The following is a 22880-nucleotide window of genomic DNA, read 5'->3' on the forward strand; positions in this document are numbered from 1 at the left end:
CATTTGCCTGATTTCTTTCCACCCTGTGCCTCTCTCAGCTTTCTAAAAAAACACATAACCAAAGCTTTCATAGCTGCCTTTTCTTTTTATAGTTTAATTTAGACAGCATATTAATTTTGACCATTGCATGTTTAAAGCGTATATGGGGGGGGCTGGGCATCCACACCAGTTACAGATCTCAAGGTTTTACTTTAAAGACCTAAAGTGAATATACTCCATTATTCAAAAGAAACATGAGAGAAGTTCGCATTCTTCAGTACTTCAGGTAGCTAACAATAATCTGGCAGTGTTGGCACGGCTTTTGGCCACCCTGTCACAGTCAATTGGTCACTCAGTGATAAAAGGAAACAAAAGAACTCAGCTTTCCCATTAAAATGCAGACAATGTAAAAGAACACAATGTTTGAAAACAAAAAATAGAAAGCTTGATAACAAGGTTAAGTGATAATATGAACATCGTTAAATTGTAAAAAAGCTACCAAAAGGCAAACCTCATACCGCCATCACCAAAAGCATCACTGACTCTAGCACCCGTAATAAAAGGAATCACACTCAAGAGCTAGAACTTTAACATTACATAATGCATTGCCATTTGTTAGGATCCCATCCCTCAAGTCAACATCATCGCCTACATCAGTTTCAAACATTGGTGTATCAACAAGAGTCTGCAGGTGAAAGTTTGAGTTAATACTATGTGCGCCACCATAAATCTTCCATCATGACATTATGTATTGCCATCCCTCAAGCCAACATCATCAGCATCAGTTTCCAGCTTTGCTGTATCAACAAGAGCCTGCAGGTGAAAGTTTGAGTTAACCATGTGCCACCATATATTCTCCATTATGACTTCATGGTTCTAAATGAACATGCTTTTCTTTTTCAATGGCAGATAACAAGGTAGGGGGTTAGGAGGTGAAGATGGCACTCAAGCTCAATTGGAGACTTGAACCTCTGTTTAGACAAATGCCACTACACTCACCCTACCTTACCAGGTCAAAAACAACTACAGAAGGGCAAGCCTTTTCACTAATTATTATCAATGACCGTATTAATGTATGATCTACTATAACCCACTACCACTAATGAAAGTTGTAATTTACAAAATTGTCAATAATTCTCTGCCTATACTGCAAATATTAATTTTATTATATAAACTTCTTATAAAAAATGTTTATATGCCTAGATCATGCTAGTTCCACATGTAATTGCACATTCAATACATGTCATGCCATGATGGCATAGCAGACATGTCAGAGCCTATAAATGACAAGAGAGTTAAAAAAGAATTTATATCTAGTGTATTAACAAGATTGCAGTCGACATGCAAAACCACAAACATTTGACTCCAGATTATGTATCATACCCGATGGCATAAAAATAAACAGTGTTATTTGCATGGCCACATACACACAAGACAAACCTGGAGTTCTTGTTCAGAGCTTTTAAGTCGTTCAGAGTAGTCTTTCACGAGCCGAAAACATTTATACATCTGAAGACCATTCACGCAAAGTAACCATTAATTCCAAGCAATATCTAGAGAAGTTTCCTAATAGCCAATTGATAATCAAGGTGATTACCTTGGTTAACTGCATCTGATTGTATGAAGTGTGTTTCTTTGAAGCAATCAACTCATCCTCCAATTTCTGCATTTATTTATAGAGTTTCCAGTGAGAACATATGAAGGGACATTAAAGAACTTGTAGTGATAAGAGGGGAAAAATGGAACAGCACATGAGCTAAATAATGAGTGCTGTGTAATTCAAACAAAAAGTCACCTTAGATTCTATCTGTAAATCCATAATAAGTTTTTGTTTCTCTTCTACCCTCTCCTCCATCTGCAAAATCTGACAAACACAAAGAATCTTAGTTTCTTTTGCCACCAACAATAGTAGGATAAAAAGAAACTGAAAAAATAGCAGTATGAAGATAATAAATTGAAAGTTGCTAGACAAACTTGTGCAGGCCTTTAGCCCCAATTGGATGGGGATAGGCACAGCATGTACGTGTCCTTATGTGCAAAGCATGCTTTAAAATTCTTGGTGCACATTTCATAAACCAATTGGATGACAATGTCGGTGACATGATCATTTGATAGAGATATATTGGTATGAATCTAGATAAATAATAACTAACCTCCTTTCTGAGTTCATCAATCCTATGAGTTAATCTCTCGAATTCTTCTTTTTCCTGATAATGCCATCAAGAAAAATGTAAGTAAAAAGTTTATCCACGCCTTATTGACATTAACAAGAAAACCTACAAAATGATGAGCTCACCTGATCATCATAATCATCAATCGACTCAGGTGAAATTTCCCTACCATGACTCCCATTAACATCAAAACTGCAGGAGAGAGCTGGGTTAGGGGAAAGAGGAGACTATACTGATGTGAATATACTTCCAATGCATAAAACTTCAGAATTTTATCATTAATGTCAGAGATTTAGAATCCATTCAACAGATGAATGATACAATAAAGTTAATAGCCATGTAACGTTCATAAGCATGTGATATTAAACGCCAAAAGTTTTCTTATATAAGTAATATACAACTTCCAAAAGTATTCAAGTTTACCATCTAAACATGAAGATACAAACTTTTCTACAATGGAAAATTAAATACAGCCTTCATTATGAATGAGTTCCTAGGATTAAATTAATACTCTTTATCAGGATGCAACAACGTAGTGATCCTGAAAGAATCGGTAAAACCTATTCTTTTGATAGACTTTTTTTTTTTTTTTATTGTGGGCCCTGAAGTTAACGGCCAGGTAAACCTCCAGTGGCCGCCCTAAGGGGACTCGAACTGGTGACTATTGGGGAGCAAACCCAAGACTAGACCAGCTAAGCTATCCTCAGGGTTGAATCGGTAAAACCCATTCATCACTGTTTCAAATCCAAGTTGCAATGCAACCACAGAGGAACAGTGCACACAAAATTTAATAGTACGTGCCTATCAAAGCCATCTAGCTATACCAGCTTTACAATTCCCATTTTTGAGTTTTTAAACCAAACCAATTGGGAAAAAGGGGGCATCAAAAAAATCTTTGAGCCTTAATGATTCCCCCCAAATCATGTTCTGGTCAGCAAAAGAAAAATTCTAACTGACTAGTACCATTCTCAGAGTCGAGCAAATACTTGAGGGTACCAAGTTTCCACTTACACATTTTCTTTAGAGATTCTTTCAGGGTGAAACAGAAGTCCAAGGTGAGATTCGCACAAAGCCCAATCTCTCTTTCTGTATGGGGAAAGGATCACTTCAGAAGATGCATACAACCAGTTGCCTTTTCTTTTCTTTTCTTCTCTTGATAAGTAATTGTAAATAACAGCTTTGGGCTATGCCTATTGTTCCTTCAATTAATTTTTTTTTTTTCTTATAAAAAAGTTGTAAATTAAAGATACCGCTGTTCATTCATAAGAAGAATTACATTTGTTTCACCCACAACACTATCACTGTTTTTACTTTGCTTCCCAAATTTCCAAAAGTTTCAATTTGCCACCAAACTACTGAAAATTTTCAATTTGTACAATCAGCTAAAACCTGATCATCAAAATTGTGTCATGTTATATAGCCAATTTCTAGTTCATTTTAACAGCTAGGTCTTAACCGGGGGTATGAATTGAAAAGTATATGTTGTTTACGGTGCAATTGGCAGTTTAGGGTACAAAGTCAAAACTGGAAGTATTTTATAGGCGAAATTAAGGGAGAAAAAGTGTGATTTCCCCAAAAAGAAATTCATAAATAAATTATATTTTATTGATAATATCAGAGTGTTAGCAATGTACAAAGGGAAAAGTGTAATTTCCTCGAAAATAAAAATATGCTTGGATATACTAATAAAAAAAATACTGACTTTCACGAATAAGAAACAAGTACAGATAAATAATGTAAATTTAAGTCAGTACAGATAAAAGTACTGACTTTCAGGAATGATAGTCAACAATCAAAGTAAAAAGGATTTTACCCATTCTGTCTATTTGAATGTTGATCTTTATCATTGTCGACACTTTTATCACGCTCATTGGTCCTGTCCCACTCCCTTTCCAGATCCAAATCACGGTCTCTTTCCCAATCCTCGTCATGGTTCCTGCCGTGCTCTTGCCCATTGTCCACCATATCTCCATCTTCATCTCTATCTCTAGTAAGGAAAGGATCCCTTACTCCATCATGAATACGTGCATGGTCATATCCTCTTTCCCTCTCTCGAACATGATCACGAGATCGATCACGCTCTCTAGACCAATCATTGTTTCGATCCCGATACCGATTCCTCTCCCGATCATAACCTCTTTCTTGATCTCTACCTCTATCCCAGTCAGTGCCCCTCTCAACTTTACGTTGAAAGTTTTCTCTATCAAAGTTCGATCTTCCACCCCGACTCCGCACTCCATTTACTTTAATAACTCGCCCATCAATAGTCTAATTTAAAGCTTCATAATGTCAAAGATCTAAAAAGCTCAAACCAACAATGAAAACAAGACTTTGCTCTTTATCATGATTGAAAATAATTCATTTAAAGTAAAGACGAACCCTTAATATCACATACCCTGCCATTCATGTCATTGATGGCATCAACTGCTGATCGAGGATTTGTAAAAGTAACAAAGCCATAGCATTTTCCTCGAGTACTATGGTCATTAATAATCTGTAGGGAAGATCGGTACAAAGTATATGGTAATTTATTCTTTGCAATCAAATAATGCGTATCAAAGTGCAAACAAAGTAATCTACATACAAGATTATTCTTAATTGCTAGCAACAGGATTAAAACAGATGGCCTGCGTGCAAAGTACAAGATTTGCAATGAATTAGCAGAGAGATCATTCAACATCCCCACATACAAGATTCAGATGGAAGCAATCTGTAGCATATTCAGCTGTCTCTGACCCCAACACATACTAACCTGGTATTAGACTTAACCACATTAATTTGCATAGCGCATATCCAAAGATGTAAAAGTATTTCCAACTTCTTGTGCAGATTCAAAACAAGGGAATCAAAATATCATCGCCAAGTATAATCATAAGGCTTACATGTCTCAGTGCAACTTATTTACTCATAGAGGTACTTTGAAAGCTTGCCATGAAGCCACAGAGAGACTTGCATTTCGATTCACTTAGTTCAGTACGAAAGAATTAGTTAATTGGGGAATCTTGTTTTCACTAAAATCTTGTTCCAGGAATTATTACTGTGAAGAGAACTAGTTCAGCATCTTTAATTAGTTAGCTAGGGAATCTTGTTTTCATGTAAAATCTTTCTACGGAAATTATTAACAGAAAATATCCCAAGAAGAAGTAAGAAAAACAAAGCTTGGGAAGACTTGCACAACATAGCACAATCGCTATTCCCACCCAAAACATCGGCCCGAATAAATATACCAACTTTTTGACCGCCAATGTTACTTCTCTCCCAGCAAGCAAAATAACACAGAGCACAGTATTAACCATGAAAGAGAAGCGACAAAGCCATCAATTAAGCATACAGATAAACACTAACATAAACCCTAAATACCAATTAAAAACGTAGCGACAATCAGAAGAGGAAATAAGACTCATGTTCGTGCAAATGCTTGAGAGAGAGAGATGGAGAGAGAGAGAGAAAGAGAGAGAAGGGGGCATGTCGACCTTAACGGCGACGACGGAACCGTACAAATCGAAGACTCTGCGAATGCTCTCCTCGGTAGCGTCGTACGGAAGCCCGCCCACGTATATCGAGCTTTCGTCGTCGATCGTCATGTCTATGGCCTAGGCAAATTCCAAGCTAAGATTGAAGGGGAATGTGAAACTTTCGGACCTAGGTTCTACTCTCATGCCTGTGCCTGATTGATTGATTGTATGCGATAATATCTTATCTTTCTTTAAGTAATAATAATACGATTTTGTTTTTTAATTTTGCAACGAAATCACAAACTAAGCGTACGTTTGGTTACTGAATACATCTCAACTCATCATTATAATTTTTTTAAAGTTTAACATAAAATATAATAAATAATTTAACTTTTTAAAATTTCAAAATAATAATAATATTAAAAAATAATATTCTAATAATATTTTATCATCTCAACTCAACTCAACTCAACTCACTTCAACATCTAAACGCAACTTAAGACACACTCAACCGAATATAATTTATGTTAAATTTAAAACATAAATAAATAATAATAATACTTTTTTAATGAAATAAGTTATTATAAAGAAAAATTATATTTACAGTCTTAAAATGTGTATACTCTGCACACTCCATTTAAAAAAAATAAGTAAATCTAACATACACATGATGAAATCATTTTTTTTATAGTGAATCATATTTTTTTATCAAAGAGAGTGCGCGAAACTTGTATATTTTAAAATGTATCTAGTTTTATTCTATTATAAAATAGATTGTAAAATAATTGAAGGAATATTATTGTTCTTCAAACTATCACATTTTTTCAAATTTGTATCCATACTCAAGCTCTCTAATCAAATTTGACAAAACTCTAGGCATGTGAATATTACTAAAATTTTACTAAGTGAAAACTCTAAAGTATCGTTTGTTTTCGTAGATGAGATGATATGAGATTAGTTAAGATAAAAGTTGAAAGTTGAATAAAATATTATTGGAATATATTTTTTTAATATTATTTTTGTTTTAAAATTTGAAAATGTTTGAATTGTTTATTTTATTTTATGTGAAAATTTAAAAAATTTATAATGATTACATGAGATAAGATGGGATGAAAAATTTTATAAAAATAAACGAGAAAATATATTGTTAAAATCTCATGCACCTAAAATCTCTCAAATTCAAATGGGCAAATGGACAAAATGTGCAAGTTGAAAAAAGCGATGGTTTATAGTGAAAGTTTGAGAAATATTGATAATTTTAAAGATTAGGGGAGTGATACAGCCGTAAACAGTGCGGTAAATAGTAAAAGATTTGTATTCTCAATGCAAATTCATTAAAAAACAGTCTGTGCAATCTGTGTGTATTTCATTGCTCTAGATCTAAAATGTAATTTCTCCATTTTTTTTTCCCAATGTAATTTTATTTTACCGTTAATATTCTCAATATATCCCATTTGTACTATCAAACTTCCAAAGAAACACAATACGTGGAGCCTATTTTCTAATCTGATCATATAGGTAAATACTAATCTCATATAGGTGATACTAGATAGGGAAAGATGTGTCAAATTCTCGAAGTAAGCCCCAAATTATGAAGAACCTTCAATCACAATCTAACCATCAAGATTCTGTCAAATGTCTTGTTTTGTATAGTCTCAGGCTTTGTTTGTTTTCTAAAATCATCACATCTCATTTAATCGTTATAATTTTATCAAATTTCAAACAAGATATAAAAAATAATTTAACTTTTTCAAATTCAAAAAAAAATTATATTAAAATTTATATTTTAATAATATTTTATTCAATTTTCATCTTATCTCATCTCATTTGTATAACCAAATGAGGCCTAATAGTCAAATAATAATCAAGGGTACAACTTTCAAAAGAAAAAATTGTAGTTTGCGAGTAGAAATTGATGGTTTTAGTATTAATCGGTTCAAAAATAATTTGCTACCTCCTTAATCATATTACAATATTTGGGATGACATTCTTCATTTCAAAAGTGATTTCCATTTTGATATATTTCATTTATATGTAGAAGGCAATGCCTTAGCATATAGCATTGCTTCATTAGGTAAATTGGGCAATATGGTAAATTTTTCATCTCTTTATGAATTACCTAAACTCATAATTGGTATCTTTTCTTTGGATCATGCGGGAATCTCTTTACTCCTCTTTGTATAAGGTATTCATCCGTCATAAGAGAAGTATAATCAATAAAATTGAGATACTATCCTTTAAAAGAAAAAAAAAATAATTGTGAAATGAAAATTAAAAAACTAGTAGTTTGAAGGTGAAGTTTGTTTCTTATCCAAGAACAACTTGTTTAGATGATCTGATGAGAGGGGAGAGGGCCTTTCCCAATGTAAAGGCAAAAATTATGGTTTTCAAACTAGCACCCCCAACCCTTCTCATCTCTTGAGCAAGTATATTAAAAGAAAGTAAAAATCTATTCATTATTTATTTTCTTATCATTCTCACATAATTCCATAATATGACATTGATGTGTTGATGTCATATTTTACGGCTTGGGCAACACCACGCAACTGGGCTCGATCCGGTTCTTGTTGACATGGAGAATGGGGGGCTCGGAGGCTGTGATAGCTCCGATGCTTAAGTTAGTGACTGGGAAATAATGAAAGAGAGAAATATTCAGTCAAGGCGAATAAGAACTGAAGTATTCAAGAGTGATAACCCCTTCCTCGGCTGTGGGAGGGGATATTTATACCTGACTGTAAGGTTGAGCAAAAATCCGAAAATTTGATTCTGCCACCTACTTCGCACCGACTCTGCTTTGACTTTTACTCATCGGAGTTGGAGTTGGAGTGGAAGTCGAAGTTCTTCTAACCAAAAAAGTCGGAGCCGAAGGTGGTGATATACCAATTCTGACTCCGATTGTCCGACTCTGATTTCGACTCCGACTCCGATATTGTACATATTTTATAAAAATAATTATATTTTTTTATATATTAATCATATATATTTTATATAACCATAACTTTATAAAGTTAACTAAATTTAATAATATACTAGTATGAGCAAATTATTATAAAATAATATGTTTATACTATAATATAAATAGACTAAATTTACTAATAATAGTTTAGTATACGTAAACACCATACTATTAACTATTACTATCATGCAACACCAATATATAATAAGAACTAATGTATAAACATTAATATATAATAACATGTAATACTAATATATAATAACTAAAGTACAATAGCATGTACTAGTAATGTATAATAACATGTAATACTAATGTATAAACATTAACATATAATAACATGTATAATAACAATAATTTGTACATTGATTTATTTTTTCAATTTTGGTTATGTTTTAATAAAATTAAAATTGAAAAAATATTTTTTTAAAAAAATTGAAATCTGGAAGCCTAAATCCGATTAGTGAAAACCCAAGATTGTCAAATTAAAATTTCAAATGTGCTAAAAAAAAAAAGTTCAATAAAAAAACACAAATCCGACTCCGCTTCGACAAGTCAGAGTCAAAGTCGGATCGGAGATTATGTGACTTAGAGTCGGAGTCGAAGGTAGGGCACTCCAATTCCGACATTGTCAGTGCTCAACCTTACCTGGCCGGGTTGGTCCCTGAGGTGGAGGTAATGGATGTGCAGCTCCGTACGAGGTAATAAATAGTCTCTAATCATCTAATATCACATCATAAGATGATGAGAATTGAGATGATGAGTATAATTATTCTAAAGGAAAATGCTAAGTTACCCATTGAGCTTGCCCCTCTCATGGTGAATAATTCATTTTTTTAACCATCCAATTACAGTAATATAGATTATTATTTAGTAAGAATTTATTCATCCTCCAATTGCAGTATTCTGCAAATGATAATCTTGATTACGCAAGTAATCAATGGGCGCCATGATAACGCAAGTAATTTTAATTTTAAATCTACAAACAATTTCTGCATCCCTTCGCCTTTGGGACTCATTACCACGCGGCGCTTCTCATTTACAATATAATGAAGAAAATGAATTGTACGGTGCTGATTCTCAGTTAAATATCTCATTAACTTCCGCAACATATACCAATTTTCCTGCATAACTTTAGGAGAAATATTGGATCGTGACAGTTATGAAACCTTTAAAACTCCATAAATTAAATCATGCTTTTTAGCTAAGAGAAATAAGGGAACTTGCAATTACTTTGTATCACGTACAATAACAGTAATGAAAGCCGATTTTGCAGTTAAGACGAAGAAAAGGACTAAAAGAGGGTTAGTAATTGTTACCCATTCTGTAAATGGCGTCCGGAGAGATTAGCCACTTCTCTCAATGCATTTCTCCATGTTTGCACATTCTCTAAGTTCTTCTCAAAACGTATCTCATGTTTGGCAAAGGCATCTGCAAAAGTGCCCGTCTGATTTCGCACATCACTAGGATCCACATGGTAGAAAATGGGCAAAACTCTCATCTCCCTCTCTTTCATGCATTCAATAATTTTTGCAAGTTCTTGTAAGCACCATGTGGAAGATGCATAATTTCTTGACAACACGATGACTGCCATGCTCGACCTCTCAATTGCAAGCAAAAGTTCCGGGGAAATGGGTTTTCCAATCCCAATTTTTTCATCATCCTTAAAGGTGCTAATCCCTTTATCAACCAAAGCCTGATATAGATGATCGGTAAAAGTATTGCGGGTGTCTTCACCTCTAAAACTGAGGAATACATCGTGCTCCTCAGGTTCAGAATCTTCAGATTCAGATTCAAAATCTTCAGATTCAGAAGAAGAAGAGGGAATGCATCAAAGCAGCTTTTCAGTGTAAGACATTCTTAGAACAATTGGAAGCTAAAGCCTGCACTCTGCAGGTAGAGTTCAGATTCCAAGGCATACAATGACATGAAGCCCCGAGTAATAAATAAAAGAAGCAAGAAGACTATCCAACAACGCGTAAAGCGTCAAAACGCTGAACTCTAGGTAAAAATAAGATGATGTAGAAGATGAAGCATTCGAAAAAAGTCAACTGCGTGAGTTCATCAATTAGTGGCAAACGATTTTAATGGAGACTCTTCTCAAAACATGGTTCTGTATCCGATCCAAAACATAGTACGTTAAAGTTTTAACTCATTTATGTAAGCCTTGTTATATCAAAATGATACCTATCGTTCGTTAAACTCATGGATTAGTTAAGAAAAAAAGGTTAATCATTAACTAGCATGAAAAAGCATAAATGATAATGGGTTTTACAACAAGTGGCGCACATCGACATGTAAATAACATAACTCGTAATTGTTTTTTATTGAGAGTTGTCGTAAAAATAAATTTATAAACTGATGTAATTAGTTATGATACATTAGATCTAGTTTACACTAAAAAAAATTTCACAATCTGATGTATCAAACAGGTTACATCAATTTGTGTCTTTATTTTTGTGAGATCTTTTTATAAACCAAATATTCCCATCTATTTATGTGACTTTATGCTTCGAAAGGTAATGATACTCTTCATTTTAGATTTATCATCCGTAATCATTCATGCTAATGGGACACAGTGGTTTCATATATCTATAACTTATAACTATTTTTTTTTATACATTTAGAGAGAGAATCGAACCCATGATCTCCATTTTAGAGATGTGTATCTTGTGCCATCGGGCCACATGCCCTACGCCCCAACTTATAACTACTTAATTGTGCTAAATGAATATGTATAAGTGAAAACAATAATATTTATCTCTTGTAAAACATGGAGCAGTTTTAGGAGGAATCAATGGGCTTTCGTTTTGTGGCCTAGGCTCAGTCTTTAGCCTGTACCTGGAAGTATGGGCTTCTGTGCAATGTTGCCTTTTATTGCGGCCTGTATACAGTATGTAACTTATGTATTATAAAATTAGGAAAATGATAGATATATAAATGTTTGTACAATTATTTATATAATTATATTTTAAATGAGGAATATTTTTGTAATAAAAATAATATTAATTTACATAAATATCTTCATTTTAAAATATAATTATAAAAATAATTGTACATGTATCATTATTAGACAATGTGAAGGAATGGAGAAAGGTGTTTTGCATTATACTGATACGTACAATTACATTTTTTTCTAATTATTTTTTAAATATTTTTAAACATTTTTATAAAAACCTCACTAAAAATCACTTCCTAACAAAAAAAAAAAAAAAGTATCCATCACTTTGGGACACCATTCTCGGTCCCCAAGCATTTTCTATCATTATTATTTCTTGCGTCAATCTTCTTGTTGACTTTTCTCAGTGTTCTGAGGAATTGAATTGACGTACATGAACAGAACAGTCGACTATCATCGTGTCAAGGGAAATATGATTGAGATGAATGGGTACGTGCATCATGACTCGATCGTAGATCATGATGCTACCTCTTGAACAATTTAATTATTAATTTCCTTGATGATCTTTTGCTCATGTCTTAATATAATTCTTTCTTTTCTTACTTGCTTTTATTAGGGTAATCATCCTGATGAAACACGCAGCCAAAAAAATTAAGTCAATATTAGGGAAATTGGAATATCATAATTATAAAGAACTAAAAAGTGTTCTCGAGAGCATGAACCGCAGCCTCTTGCAACCTAATGGAAAGAATAATATTGCTCATGGAGACGGCTTGGGTACTCTTGAACCAATTAAGTACTAGAGTTGGACCCGTTGGATGAAGGATATGTGTGACTGTGACGTCTCTCGTGTTTTATTCTATATAGAATACGCGTCCTTCATCTAACGAGTCCTTCTTGACTCAGATATCCAATTTATATATAATATATGTATATATTTTAGTAATTATCCTTAAATGTATGATTGTGTACTTGTCGCGCTTCTTTCACCCTAGATATACACTTCTAAATTTGTACAATTTAATTACCCTTCATTGCTAGCTGCATGCAATTGTAATACTTCTTTTTTTTTTTTTCTTTTGCATGGTTGTATATATATGGTACTTCTTCAATATTGGTTTGCTCTGATCAATAATCAGCCCACTTGTGATGGATCCAGTCCATATCTTTAATGAGTCCGGCCTGGCCATAAATTATAAATATCAAGTTGTGAAATTACACCTGGTGCCCCCATTGACCTCGTGAAGATACCCAGAACAAGTCCTCCATTTTCTTCCCACCACGTTCTGAGATTCATCGAGGAAATTGCAGAGGGGACTCAGTCGCTTCTACCTATATATATAAGAAAAAGGACAAGGATTAACAAGCATTCCGAGGTTGTTCCATCTTCGGCCTCTTTCTCTCCATAGCAGAAGATCGATCGAGATGATCATCATGTATCAGCTATCGTACGTGTTTGCAAGTTCTTGCCTAAGGTTTGCTGCTAGCTTCTCATGCATGTAATATTTATTTTTGGCTTTAAATCCCTTTATTCATTTGGAAATAAACTATTTTTCTTTTTTGGATGATCACGGGTTTGTTTTGCATGGGATGAAGGTGGATGAATTAATATTGGTGTCGACGATGCTGATAAAGGGCAATAATTGTCGGAGACTGATCACAGTTGCAAACAAAAAATTGACCATGATGTCCAAACAACATTGGTCCAGTGTCGAATCCATGCATGCAAAACAAGGTTAGGTGTTGTAATTCTGACTTGCTTGTAGATCCAAGATCAGAATCTTAGATGCCAAGATTTGTCACACAGATTTGATTAATGTTTGTAAACAGAATGCAGTAAACAAGTAATGCAGCAAACCAGTAATGCAGTAAACAAGTAACACAAGAATTACGTGGTTCGATCCTAGTGATCTACATCCACGGCAGCAACAGTCAAGATCTTTATTGATGATCAAAATACAATCTTGAGATTACAAGAACACTCTCTCATTTACACCTCACAAGTTCTTGGAGCCTTTTTCACAGATTGTTCTCTCTATTTCTCTCTTGTATTTCTCAGCACACGGAAAACTTAAAACTCAAGTACAAACTGAAGCCTCTATTTATAGCATAAAGTAGTAACAAAGAAATAAGTTTCTGCTTCCTATAAACAGGCCAGTACTCAAGTCTTCCCTCATGTGCAGTCATGTGCACATGTGCTTTCCTTTTAAAATGATTGACACCTATCATAACAATTCTCCACCTTGGAAATCATTTAGAACTTCCAAGCTGCCTTTTCCCTCTTTGACTGTTGCTGCAGGTCCCCTCTAAGTGGCTTGGCAATTTTCCATATTGATCAAGTTCAGACAATGTTTGAACTTGACTGTTGGCAAGGACTTAGTCATCATGTCAGATGGATTTTCTTCTGTTGGGATCTTTTCTACCTCAATCTCTCCAGCTGAAATGATGTCCCTCACAAAGTGTAGCCTAATGTCTATATGTTTTGATCTTTCATGGTATACTTGATTTTTGGCAAGGTGAATTGTGCTCTGGTTATCACAGTGAACTGTGATATTCCCCTCATACATGCCTAATTCATGAGATATACCCTTCAACCATATAGCTTCCTTTATTGCTTCAGTCATTGCAATATACTCTGCCTCAGTTGTTGACAAGGCAACTACTGGCTGAAGATTTGCCTTCCAGCTGATGGCACCTCCAAAGGCAGTGAACACAAAACCAGTCAAGGACTTTCTTGTGTCAATATTACCTGCGTAATCTGAATCAACAAAACCTTCTAGCTCACTTCCTCTTTTCACATTTTCACCAAATTTCAGTCCCAGACTTCTTGAACCAGAAAGGTATTGAAATACCCATTTGATAGCATGCCAGTGTGGTTTTCCTGGATTGCTCATAAACCTACTGACTAAGCTGACAGCATAGGTCAGATCTGGTCTAGAGCAAATCATGGCATACATGATGCTTCCTACCATGCTAGCATATGGTATTTTCTGCATAAATTCCTTATCTTCTTCAGTTTCTGGAGCTTGAGTGACTGAAAGTTTTGAGTGCTGCCCTATTGGGGTACTAACTGTTTTTAGCTGATCCATACCAAATCTAGTTAAAATTTTGGAAATATATGCCTTTTGAGATAGGTAGAGAAGCCTTTTACTTCTTTCCCTTACTATCTCCATTCCCAAAATTATTTTAGCAGGGCCTAGTTCTTTCATTTCAAATTCTGATTTTAGTATGCATTTTACTAAATCTATCTGAATTTTATCCTTACAAGCAATTAACATATCATCTACATAAAGCAGTAGATAAATTGGAGTTTCTTCAATTTGCTTGTAATATACACAGCTATCATAATTGCTTCTATTGAAACCAATATTAATCATATGGGAGTCAAACCTTTTATACCATTGTCTAGGAGACTGTTTAAGTCCATACAATGATTTTTTTAGTAAACACACTTGACTCTTAGTGGTTTCAGTTGTGAAGCCTTCGGGTGGTTGCATGTATATGACTTCTTCAAGTTCTCCATGCAAGAAAGCTGTCTTCACATCTAGTTGTTCTAAATGCATGTCTTGATGAGCAACAAAAGAAAGTAACAGTCTTATTGAACTGTGTTTAACCACAGGAGAAAAAATCTCATTATAATCCACACCCTCTCTCTGTGTAAACCCCTTTGCTACCAACCTAGCCTTGTACCTAGGTAGCTCAACCCCTGGTATGCCTTCTTTCCTTTTAAAGATCCATTTGGATCCAATAAGTTTCTGTTTTTCTGGTTTTGGAACCATTTCCCATGTTTGATTTTTGTTTAAAGAATCCATTTCTTCTTGCATTGCAAGCTTCCATTTTTCAGCCTCTTTACTAGCCATGGCCTCTTTAAAAGACCTTGGTTCTAACTCAATTATATCATCAGCAACAGTTAATGCAAAAGCTGTAAGTTCAGCTTGCCCATACCTTTGAGGTGGTCTTATAACTCTTCTTTCTCTGTCTCTTGTCAGATTGTAAGAGTTCTCCCCACCTTGAGTTTTATGCTCTGTGCTTATACTCTCAGCTTTTATTTTATTATCTTGATGACATGGAGATTCTATTGAGTTCTCCACCTCAAGTTGTATATGAGTATTGGTAGGTTGCTGTCCTAAATTTTCTGGTTCAGTTTTATGTCTAGCCATTTGCCCCTCGTTGAAGGTCACATCTCTACTAATGATACATTTCTGTATCCCAGGTTCATCTATCCATAGCTTATAGCCTTTAATACCATCTGGGTATCCCACAAAAATGCACTTAAGTGCTCTAGGTTCTAACTTGTCAGTTTTAGTATGTGCATAGGCTACACATCCAAAAACTCTTAGATGGTCATACCTAGATGGTTTTCCAGACCACATCTCTTGTGGAGTTTTAAAGTTTAAAGCTGAGGAGGGACATCTATTTATCAAGTGAACTGCTGTGGTGGCAGCCTCAGCCCAAAATGATTTTGGTAATCTTGAGGTTGACAACATACACCTCACTTTCTCCAAAATGGTTCGGTTCATTCTTTCAGCCAAACCATTTTGTTGAGGTGTTTCCCTCACAGTTTTATGCCTAGCTATGCCCTCCCTTTTACAGAAATTATTAAAATCATTGGATAGATATTCTAGGCCATTATCTGTCCTTAACCTTTTAATTTTCCTGCCAACCTGATTTTCAACTAGAGTTTTCCATTCTTTGAACTTGGCAAAAGTATCACTTTTATTTTTCAGAACATATAACCATACCTTCCTTGAGTAATCATCAATAATGGATAAGAAATACCTTGCCCCACCATGTGAGTTGACCCTTGCTGGCCCCCAGAGATCTGAGTGAATGTAATCCAAGGTTTGCTTGGTTTGGTGTACTGCTGGTTTGAAACTAACTCTTGTTGCCTTTCCAAAAATACAATCCTCACAGAAAGGTAGTTCTCCCAACCTTTCTTCCTCGGGTAGGCCTTGTTTTTGTAGTTCTTGAAGACCCCTTTGACTAATGTGTCCCAGTCTCAAGTGCCATAGTCTAACCTTGTCTTCTTTTCTGTTTTGCACAGGTGAGGCCTCACCAATGACAGTCTTGCCTATCAGCATGTACAACCCATTTCTTATAATTCCCTTCATTACAATCAAAGCACCCTTGGAAACTCTCAGTGTTCCAGATTTTGACTTGAAAATATAGCCAGATTTGTCAAGCATTCCCAGAGAAATCAGATTCCTCTTCAGTTCAGGTATGTATCTTACTTCTTGTAGTAATCTTTCCATACCATCAAACATTTTTAGCCTAACAGTCCCAATTCCCAGAATCTTACATGTTTTATTGTTACCAAGAATTACATGTCCTTCATTCAATTCTGTGAATGTTTCAAACCATGATCTAGAGGGGCACATGTGGAATGAACATCCTGAGTCTAGGATCCATTCCTTTCCTGAGTCAACTTCTGAAACATTCAAGACCTCTGCACTATCATACCCATCCAATACCACTGCTGCATTTCCATCTTCCTTAGACTTATTTCCCACATTTTGTTGTCTTTCAGGGCAATCCCTCTTGAAGTGTCCTTCTTTATGGCATGTGAAGCATTTTAATTTCTTCCCTTTTGATTGTGATCTTTCCTTTGATCTTCCCTTTTTATTCTTCCATTTATGGTTTTGCTTTTCTGGTCTGCCCCTAACTATCAAACTTTCTCCAGTTTCAGTTTTGATCTCTGCCTCTTTGTGTAGTTCCCTCGAGTGCAATACAGATTGAACCTCTTCTAAAGACAAACTCTCTCTACCATACATCATGGTTTCTTTAAGGTTTGCATAAGAAGAATCTAAAGAACTTAAAAGTAGAATAGCTTGATCCTCATCCTCAATTTTTATGTCTATGTTTGCAAGATCCAATATGATTTTGTTAAACTCATTAAGATGTTCTTCCATAGACTTACCTGGAGTCATTTTGAAAGTATAGAGCTTGGTCTTCTTGTGGAGTCGATTTGCCAAAGATGTAGTCATGTATAAGCTTTCTAGTTTTAGCCAAACACCTGCTGCTGTGTCTTCTTTGGCAACTTCCCTCAAGACTTTGTCACCAAGGGACAAGATGATGGTGCTGTGAGCCTTCTGCAAGAGTTGCAGTTTCTCTTTTTCAGATAAAGAACTTAAGTTCTTTTCACCAAGAAGTGCATCTTGGAGGCCCTGTTGAACCAGCAGTGCTTTCATCTTTATTCTCCACAGACCAAAATCATTCTTTCCATTAAACTTTTCTACATCGAACTTGGCAGTCCCCATTGGAACCTGGGCTCTTGATACCACTTGTTGTAATTCTGACTTGCTTGTAGATCCAAGATCAGAATCTTAGATGCCAAGATTTGTCACACAGATTTGATTAATGTTTGTAAACAGAATGCAGTAAACAAGTAATGCAGCAAACCAGTAATGCAGTAAACAAGTAACACAAGAATTACGTGGTTCGATCCTAGTGATCTACATCCACGGCAGCAACAGTCAAGATCTTTATTGATGATCAAAATACAATCTTGAGATTACAAGAACACTCTCTCATTTACACCTCACAAGTTCTTGGAGCCTTTTTCACAGATTGTTCTCTCTATTTCTCTCTTGTATTTCTCAGCACACGGAAAACTTAAAACTCAAGTACAAACTGAAGCCTCTATTTATAGCATAAAGTAGTAACAAAGAAATAAGTTTCTGCTTCCTATAAACAGGCCAGTACTCAAGTCTTCCCTCATGTGCAGTCATGTGCACATGTGCTTTCCTTTTAAAATGATTGACACCTATCATAACATTAGGCCTAATTAATTTTCATAATATTAATTATATATTAATTATACATGGCTCTGCACTCATCATATTAGAAAAATCCTTTGCGCTCTAGTCTTGATTTGAGATGGCATCGAACATTTTGGCATTACACCCAACATCCATGTTTCTCTTCCTTTTGTCTATACTCTTTTATGGGCCAGGGCCTGACTTCATAAAATTTTCTTTCATTTGGGCCAGGGGTGTAAATCAATCCGGTCCAGTCCAGAAAATGACGGACCAGACCGAATATCTATAGGGATTAGACTGAACCAGTAGCTATTGATTTGGTATAGTCAAGTCAGTCCGGTCCAATTATTTTATTATTTTGTTTGATTTTTTTTTTTGCAAATAAATTAATAAAAAATTATTTAAATTACTAAAATTCAAATTAAGTAAATTATTAATGTAGATTATTTAACTATCTCATTACAAAAAATATTTAACTATAATTATATTTATTATGTTGATAGTTACTACTTACTAATTTAGACTTTACTCTTTAGTATGTATAATTATTGATGATGCCATACATTTTATATATAGTTATTGAATATCAAATAATTTGATTATTCATGTTTGCTTACAACTTAGGTATTTTAAAAAAAATTACCTAATTACTTTAATTAAGAGTAAATAGTAGAGTATGTATAAATGTATAATGTATTAACTATTTACATATAATGACATAAATTATTACATGATTTATGATTTATTATTAATTGATAATATATATTATTTTATATTTTATATAGTCAATGATAATAAATTAGATGAAAATTAAATCATTAACTTATATAATTACTATATAAAATTAACATATTAAATTATTAAAAATATTTTAAATATATATATAGTTCAGTCCAATTCAAAATTTATAGACTCTAGGATCGGACCGAATATTTTCAGTCCACAATTTGTGGAACCGAAACCGAGCAGTAGAGTTTTCGGTTCATTCTGGTGATCCGGACCAAAAATTTCATTCGGGTTGATTTTTCCGGTCCAGCTATACACCCCTAATTTGGGCTAATCAACTTCACCACATGTTTACGGCAAGGAAAAATGTTTATTCCATTAGAATAATTGTAAAAATAAAAAATTATAAATTAATATGGCTTGATTTATTTCATAGTAAAATTATTTTACGATTATATTAATATTATTATGTTTGTAATTGTTTTTATAATTTTTATATTTTTTCCAGTTAGCATTTCTCGATTAGCGTCAAGAAAGAAATGAATATTTGCTTCACAAAGAAAACTAGTAGATATGTTTTATGGCATAAAAACACCCTCGCCCAAAAAATATGGGAAAAAGAAAACCAAAAAAAGAAAAGGTTGCGTGCATGTATTTTTCTCATTAGTTACGGCCGTATATTAACGGAGAAGGAAACTTGAAGAGGAAGCTTGAACATGAAAGCTTAAAGAGGAAGCAAAGTTGGATCTAGCATTCGAATACTGATCGGAAACTGATCATACTCACTCCGGTGAACTGCTCCGGCAGAGTAAGCTCTCATCTCTCTCGTAAATATATCTTTACTTTGCGCTGGCCTTCTGATTTTCTTGCCTCATAAGCTCATGAAGAATTCTAATTCCATGTCATGTTTTTAGGATGCTATTTCATTGGTTTCCTGTATGTTTTTGCTACAGCTTTTAGTTGTTTTTATGTTGGTCATGATCGATCACAAAGTACTTTAGCTAATTCTATCCCAACTATTAATACATCTAAGATTTGGGAATAAAAATCATCCATGTAGATTGTAACGTACTCAAACCTTAATTCAAAGATTTATATCATTTTTTTTGGGTTGATTGAAAGATTAAACATTATATATTATCAGAAACATATATATTTCAAGTGTACCTTCAATCTGTTAAGATATAAAATAATAAAATCTATATTTTTCTATCAGTTTAAACATTTAGGATAAGTAATGATTTCACATAACATCATAAGGATTTCACAACCCTTAAATTCAGATTTATCATTGAATATTGGTAATACCAGAGTCATATATATACGTACCGCATTGATCATCGATATTGTGAAAATTGACTGAATCATGCCTGCCTCTTGGTAATATTTCAGAGGTAAGAAACTAATTGCTAGATGAATCTTCATCTTTTGTTTCTGATTTCAGTTTTCGCATTCATGTAATAGCCCCCTTTTCTGCATTAATGATAGTAGACCACCATGTTCTTGTTTCTTTGCTGTTCTTCTGCATTAGGGTACTGCTTAATTTATTTGTTTTTCCACAAAGTTGTGATGATCACTAATTTGTTTAACATATATAACTCGATCGTTTTAGGTCAGTTTAGAAGATAAATCTCTACAAAATAAGTAAGAACGTCAATCAACATTTTTCCAGCTCCCGGTGAGTAAAAATGAGTTATATCGGATTATTTGTCCGGTTTCATGCACGAACCTTCTTGACTATCAGTTCAAAGCCTGTCGTACTATGATGCATACATATGATTATATACAAGAGAGACGTTGATCTACTACATACAAGAACTGATCTTCTGTTATTTTTTTCCCCACTTTAAGTTCTATGTGGGACAAGCTGCTAGCTAGGCTTAATTGAATTCAACGTTAATATATGTTACCAATCATATTACTCATGATCACTCTTGTTGAACCCTCGGAATAAGTGACATCAATAAAATCATCATATATATTGTACGAAGTTTGTTTTACTTGTAAAAAACATGGCTAATTTCTCTTAGCTAATGATCTCGCAGTTACTTTTTGGCAATCCAATGGTGGTCAGACTTTGGTCAAGGAACACAATGATTAAAAACATGTCTGATGTCACAATGAAAGTGGATGTGATGGTGCATCCTGGCAACTTTCCATCAGAGGCGAGTCCAAGTGAAATCCCAGCTGGTGAGCACAGGTATATCTGCTATGCGGATATTGGCATTGAATACAATCCGGACCGTGACTTTGAAGTGCTCGCTTACTTTGAGGGTGCCCAGGAAAAGGATAAGAAAAGCATATCGCCATCCGAGATAAGGGATAACGCGAGAATTGAATTGAACTACCTGAGCGGAACTGTCACTGCCCTTCCTATTAAGGGAAAGATGATTGCAATGAACGGGTACGTACGTACATTAATCCTAGCTAGACCACAGTACGTACGTAGTTCTTTTGTTGCATGTGTTAATCAATATACTAATTTTCTTTTTCTTTCTTTCCACTGTGTTTACATATATATATACATGCTTTACTATGTTTCGACAGAGCTGTTATCGTCATGAAAAGCACAGCTAGAAAGATGATCAAGACATTGTGGAAATCGGAAGATCATTGATGACAGAAAGTGGTGTTTGATTTTGTCCCGTTTAAATAGTGAGATGAGATAAGATAAGTTGAGATGATTTGTAAATAATAATGAGAAAAGATGGGATATATAAAGTTTTATCTCACATCTGTATTTAAACGGCCCGGGTTGCATTATGTATACTTTCTTCTTTTATTTTACTTAGTTGGTATGTTGAACATGATCATGATCAGGATTTTTCTTTAGAATAATAAGTGGAAGGAGTTTTCATCCTTTACTCTCGCCAATATTGCCATGATCTGCTAGCTAGCTGCTTGATCTCTTATACCTAATATATATCCAAAGGTCTGCCTTATAATGTCCACAATATTTTGTCCACATGCATAGAATATTGCAGTTTCTTTGAATTAGTAATATTTTTTATTCGACCAAGGAAAAAGAATATGTTAAAGACAAATATAAATTATTATTATTAGATTTTATATAAGTGGTGATTTCACATCATCAAGTTGACAGATAGAAGTATATTAGACCCTATTTTGATAGTAAAAATATTTCATTTTATCTTATTATTATAATTTTTTTAAAATTTTCACGTAAAATATAATAAAAAATTCAATTTTTTTAAATTTTAAAATAATAATAATATTAAAAAATAATATTTTATACAATTTTTAATTTTCAACTTTAATTTCAATTCGTTAACTCAACTCCGAACGCACCCTTTGCTTAATTGTCACCACCGATCGAATTCATGAACGATTGACGACTAAGTACAAGTGAGATATCACATCCATCAGTACTACTCACCAAATAAAGATCTTGGTAATTTTATTATAATAATTGACAGCAAAAATTAGAATGTCAAAAAGGTGAAGGGGCTAAAAGGTTGTAAATTAATTAATGATCATGAGTGAATTGTTTTACTGCATAAAAGTAGTCTGGATACAGACTACTATTCCCTTCAAAGTTTCAACATGATCATGCATGCAGATCGTCAAGAGATATTAGATTTCAAACAGTATTATATATATGAAAAATTATTCTCATCAATTATTATTTATTATAATATATCTCACACCTTATAAAAACACCTTTATACTCTATAAAAACAAAAAAAAAAAAAAAACCAAACATGAAAACCGTAAGTGTGAGATTGTGAGAGTGAATAATAACTAATGTATAGTATTTCTATATATATATATATGAAAAATACTTGTATACCGATGATATATATATGTTCCGATAGTGGGTCTCATTATTTTTTTTATTTAATAATTAAAAAAATATTTTTTTAATAATGTTGTATTTTTTAAAAAATATTTAAGAATATAAAAAAAATATATGAAAAA

General features: G+C 33.8%; 3 protein-coding genes across 3 annotated transcripts; 1 reads left to right on the forward strand and 2 right to left on the reverse strand.

Annotated features, from left to right (window-relative positions):
- Positions 1-338: 338 nt before the first annotated feature.
- Positions 339-5834, reverse strand: LOC121250506 (zinc finger CCCH domain-containing protein 25). Its single transcript, XM_041149637.1, has 9 exons — positions 5624-5834; positions 4546-4644; positions 3964-4418; positions 2276-2342; positions 2133-2186; positions 1775-1843; positions 1577-1642; positions 1420-1488; positions 339-792 (listed from the first exon to the last, which is right to left on the reverse strand). Exons 1-9 carry the CDS (start codon positions 5732-5734, stop codon positions 724-726), a joined length of 1059 nt encoding a protein of 352 aa, XP_041005571.1. The 5' UTR covers positions 5735-5834; the 3' UTR covers positions 339-723.
- A 4039-nt stretch (positions 5835-9873) lies between these two features.
- LOC121249496 (TMV resistance protein N-like) lies at positions 9874-10487 on the reverse strand. The gene is made up of 2 exons (XM_041148201.1): positions 10442-10487; positions 9874-10358 (listed from the first exon to the last, which is right to left on the reverse strand). The coding sequence occupies exons 1-2, from the start codon at positions 10485-10487 to the stop codon at positions 9874-9876; spliced, it is 531 nt and encodes a 176-aa protein (XP_041004135.1).
- Positions 10488-13036: 2549 nt separating this feature from the next.
- LOC121249101 lies at positions 13037-21773 on the forward strand. Its single transcript, XM_041147772.1, has 4 exons — positions 13037-13192; positions 19609-19749; positions 20987-21345; positions 21489-21773. The coding sequence occupies exons 3-4, from the start codon at positions 21005-21007 to the stop codon at positions 21556-21558; spliced, it is 411 nt and encodes a 136-aa protein (XP_041003706.1). The 5' UTR covers positions 13037-13192; positions 19609-19749; positions 20987-21004; the 3' UTR covers positions 21559-21773.
- Positions 21774-22880: the final 1107 nt, after the last annotated feature.

Source organism: Juglans microcarpa x Juglans regia, chromosome 2D (genome assembly GCF_004785595.1).
Source record: "Juglans microcarpa x Juglans regia isolate MS1-56 chromosome 2D, Jm3101_v1.0, whole genome shotgun sequence".
NCBI lineage: Eukaryota > Viridiplantae > Streptophyta > Magnoliopsida > Fagales > Juglandaceae > Juglans > Juglans microcarpa x Juglans regia.

Bases quoted from the DNA above. Each gene is read 5' to 3' on its own strand.
- LOC121250506 (XM_041149637.1), bottom strand. From the start codon at position 5,734: ATGACGATCGACGACGAAAGCTCGATATACGTGGGCGGGCTTCCGTAC. The intron at 1,643-1,774 runs GTGACTTTTTGT...AAATAAATGCAG, and splicing joins ATTTACAGATAGAATCTAAG to AAATTGGAGGATGAGTTGAT. The intron at 793-1,419 runs GTTTGTCTTGTG...TTTCACCTGCAG, and splicing joins GCTCTGAACAAGAACTCCAG to GCTCTTGTTGATACAGCAAA.
- LOC121249496 (XM_041148201.1), bottom strand. From the start codon at position 10,487: ATGTCATTGTATGCCTTGGAATCTGAACTCTACCTGCAGAGTGCAG. The intron at 10,359-10,441 runs GCTTTAGCTTCC...CTGAATCTGAAG, and splicing joins ACTCTACCTGCAGAGTGCAG to ATTTTGAATCTGAATCTGAA.
- LOC121249101 (XM_041147772.1), top strand. From the start codon at position 21,005: ATGGTGGTCAGACTTTGGTCAAGGAACACAATGATTAAAAACATGTCT. The intron at 21,346-21,488 runs GTACGTACGTAC...ATGTTTCGACAG, and splicing joins AAGATGATTGCAATGAACGG to AGCTGTTATCGTCATGAAAA.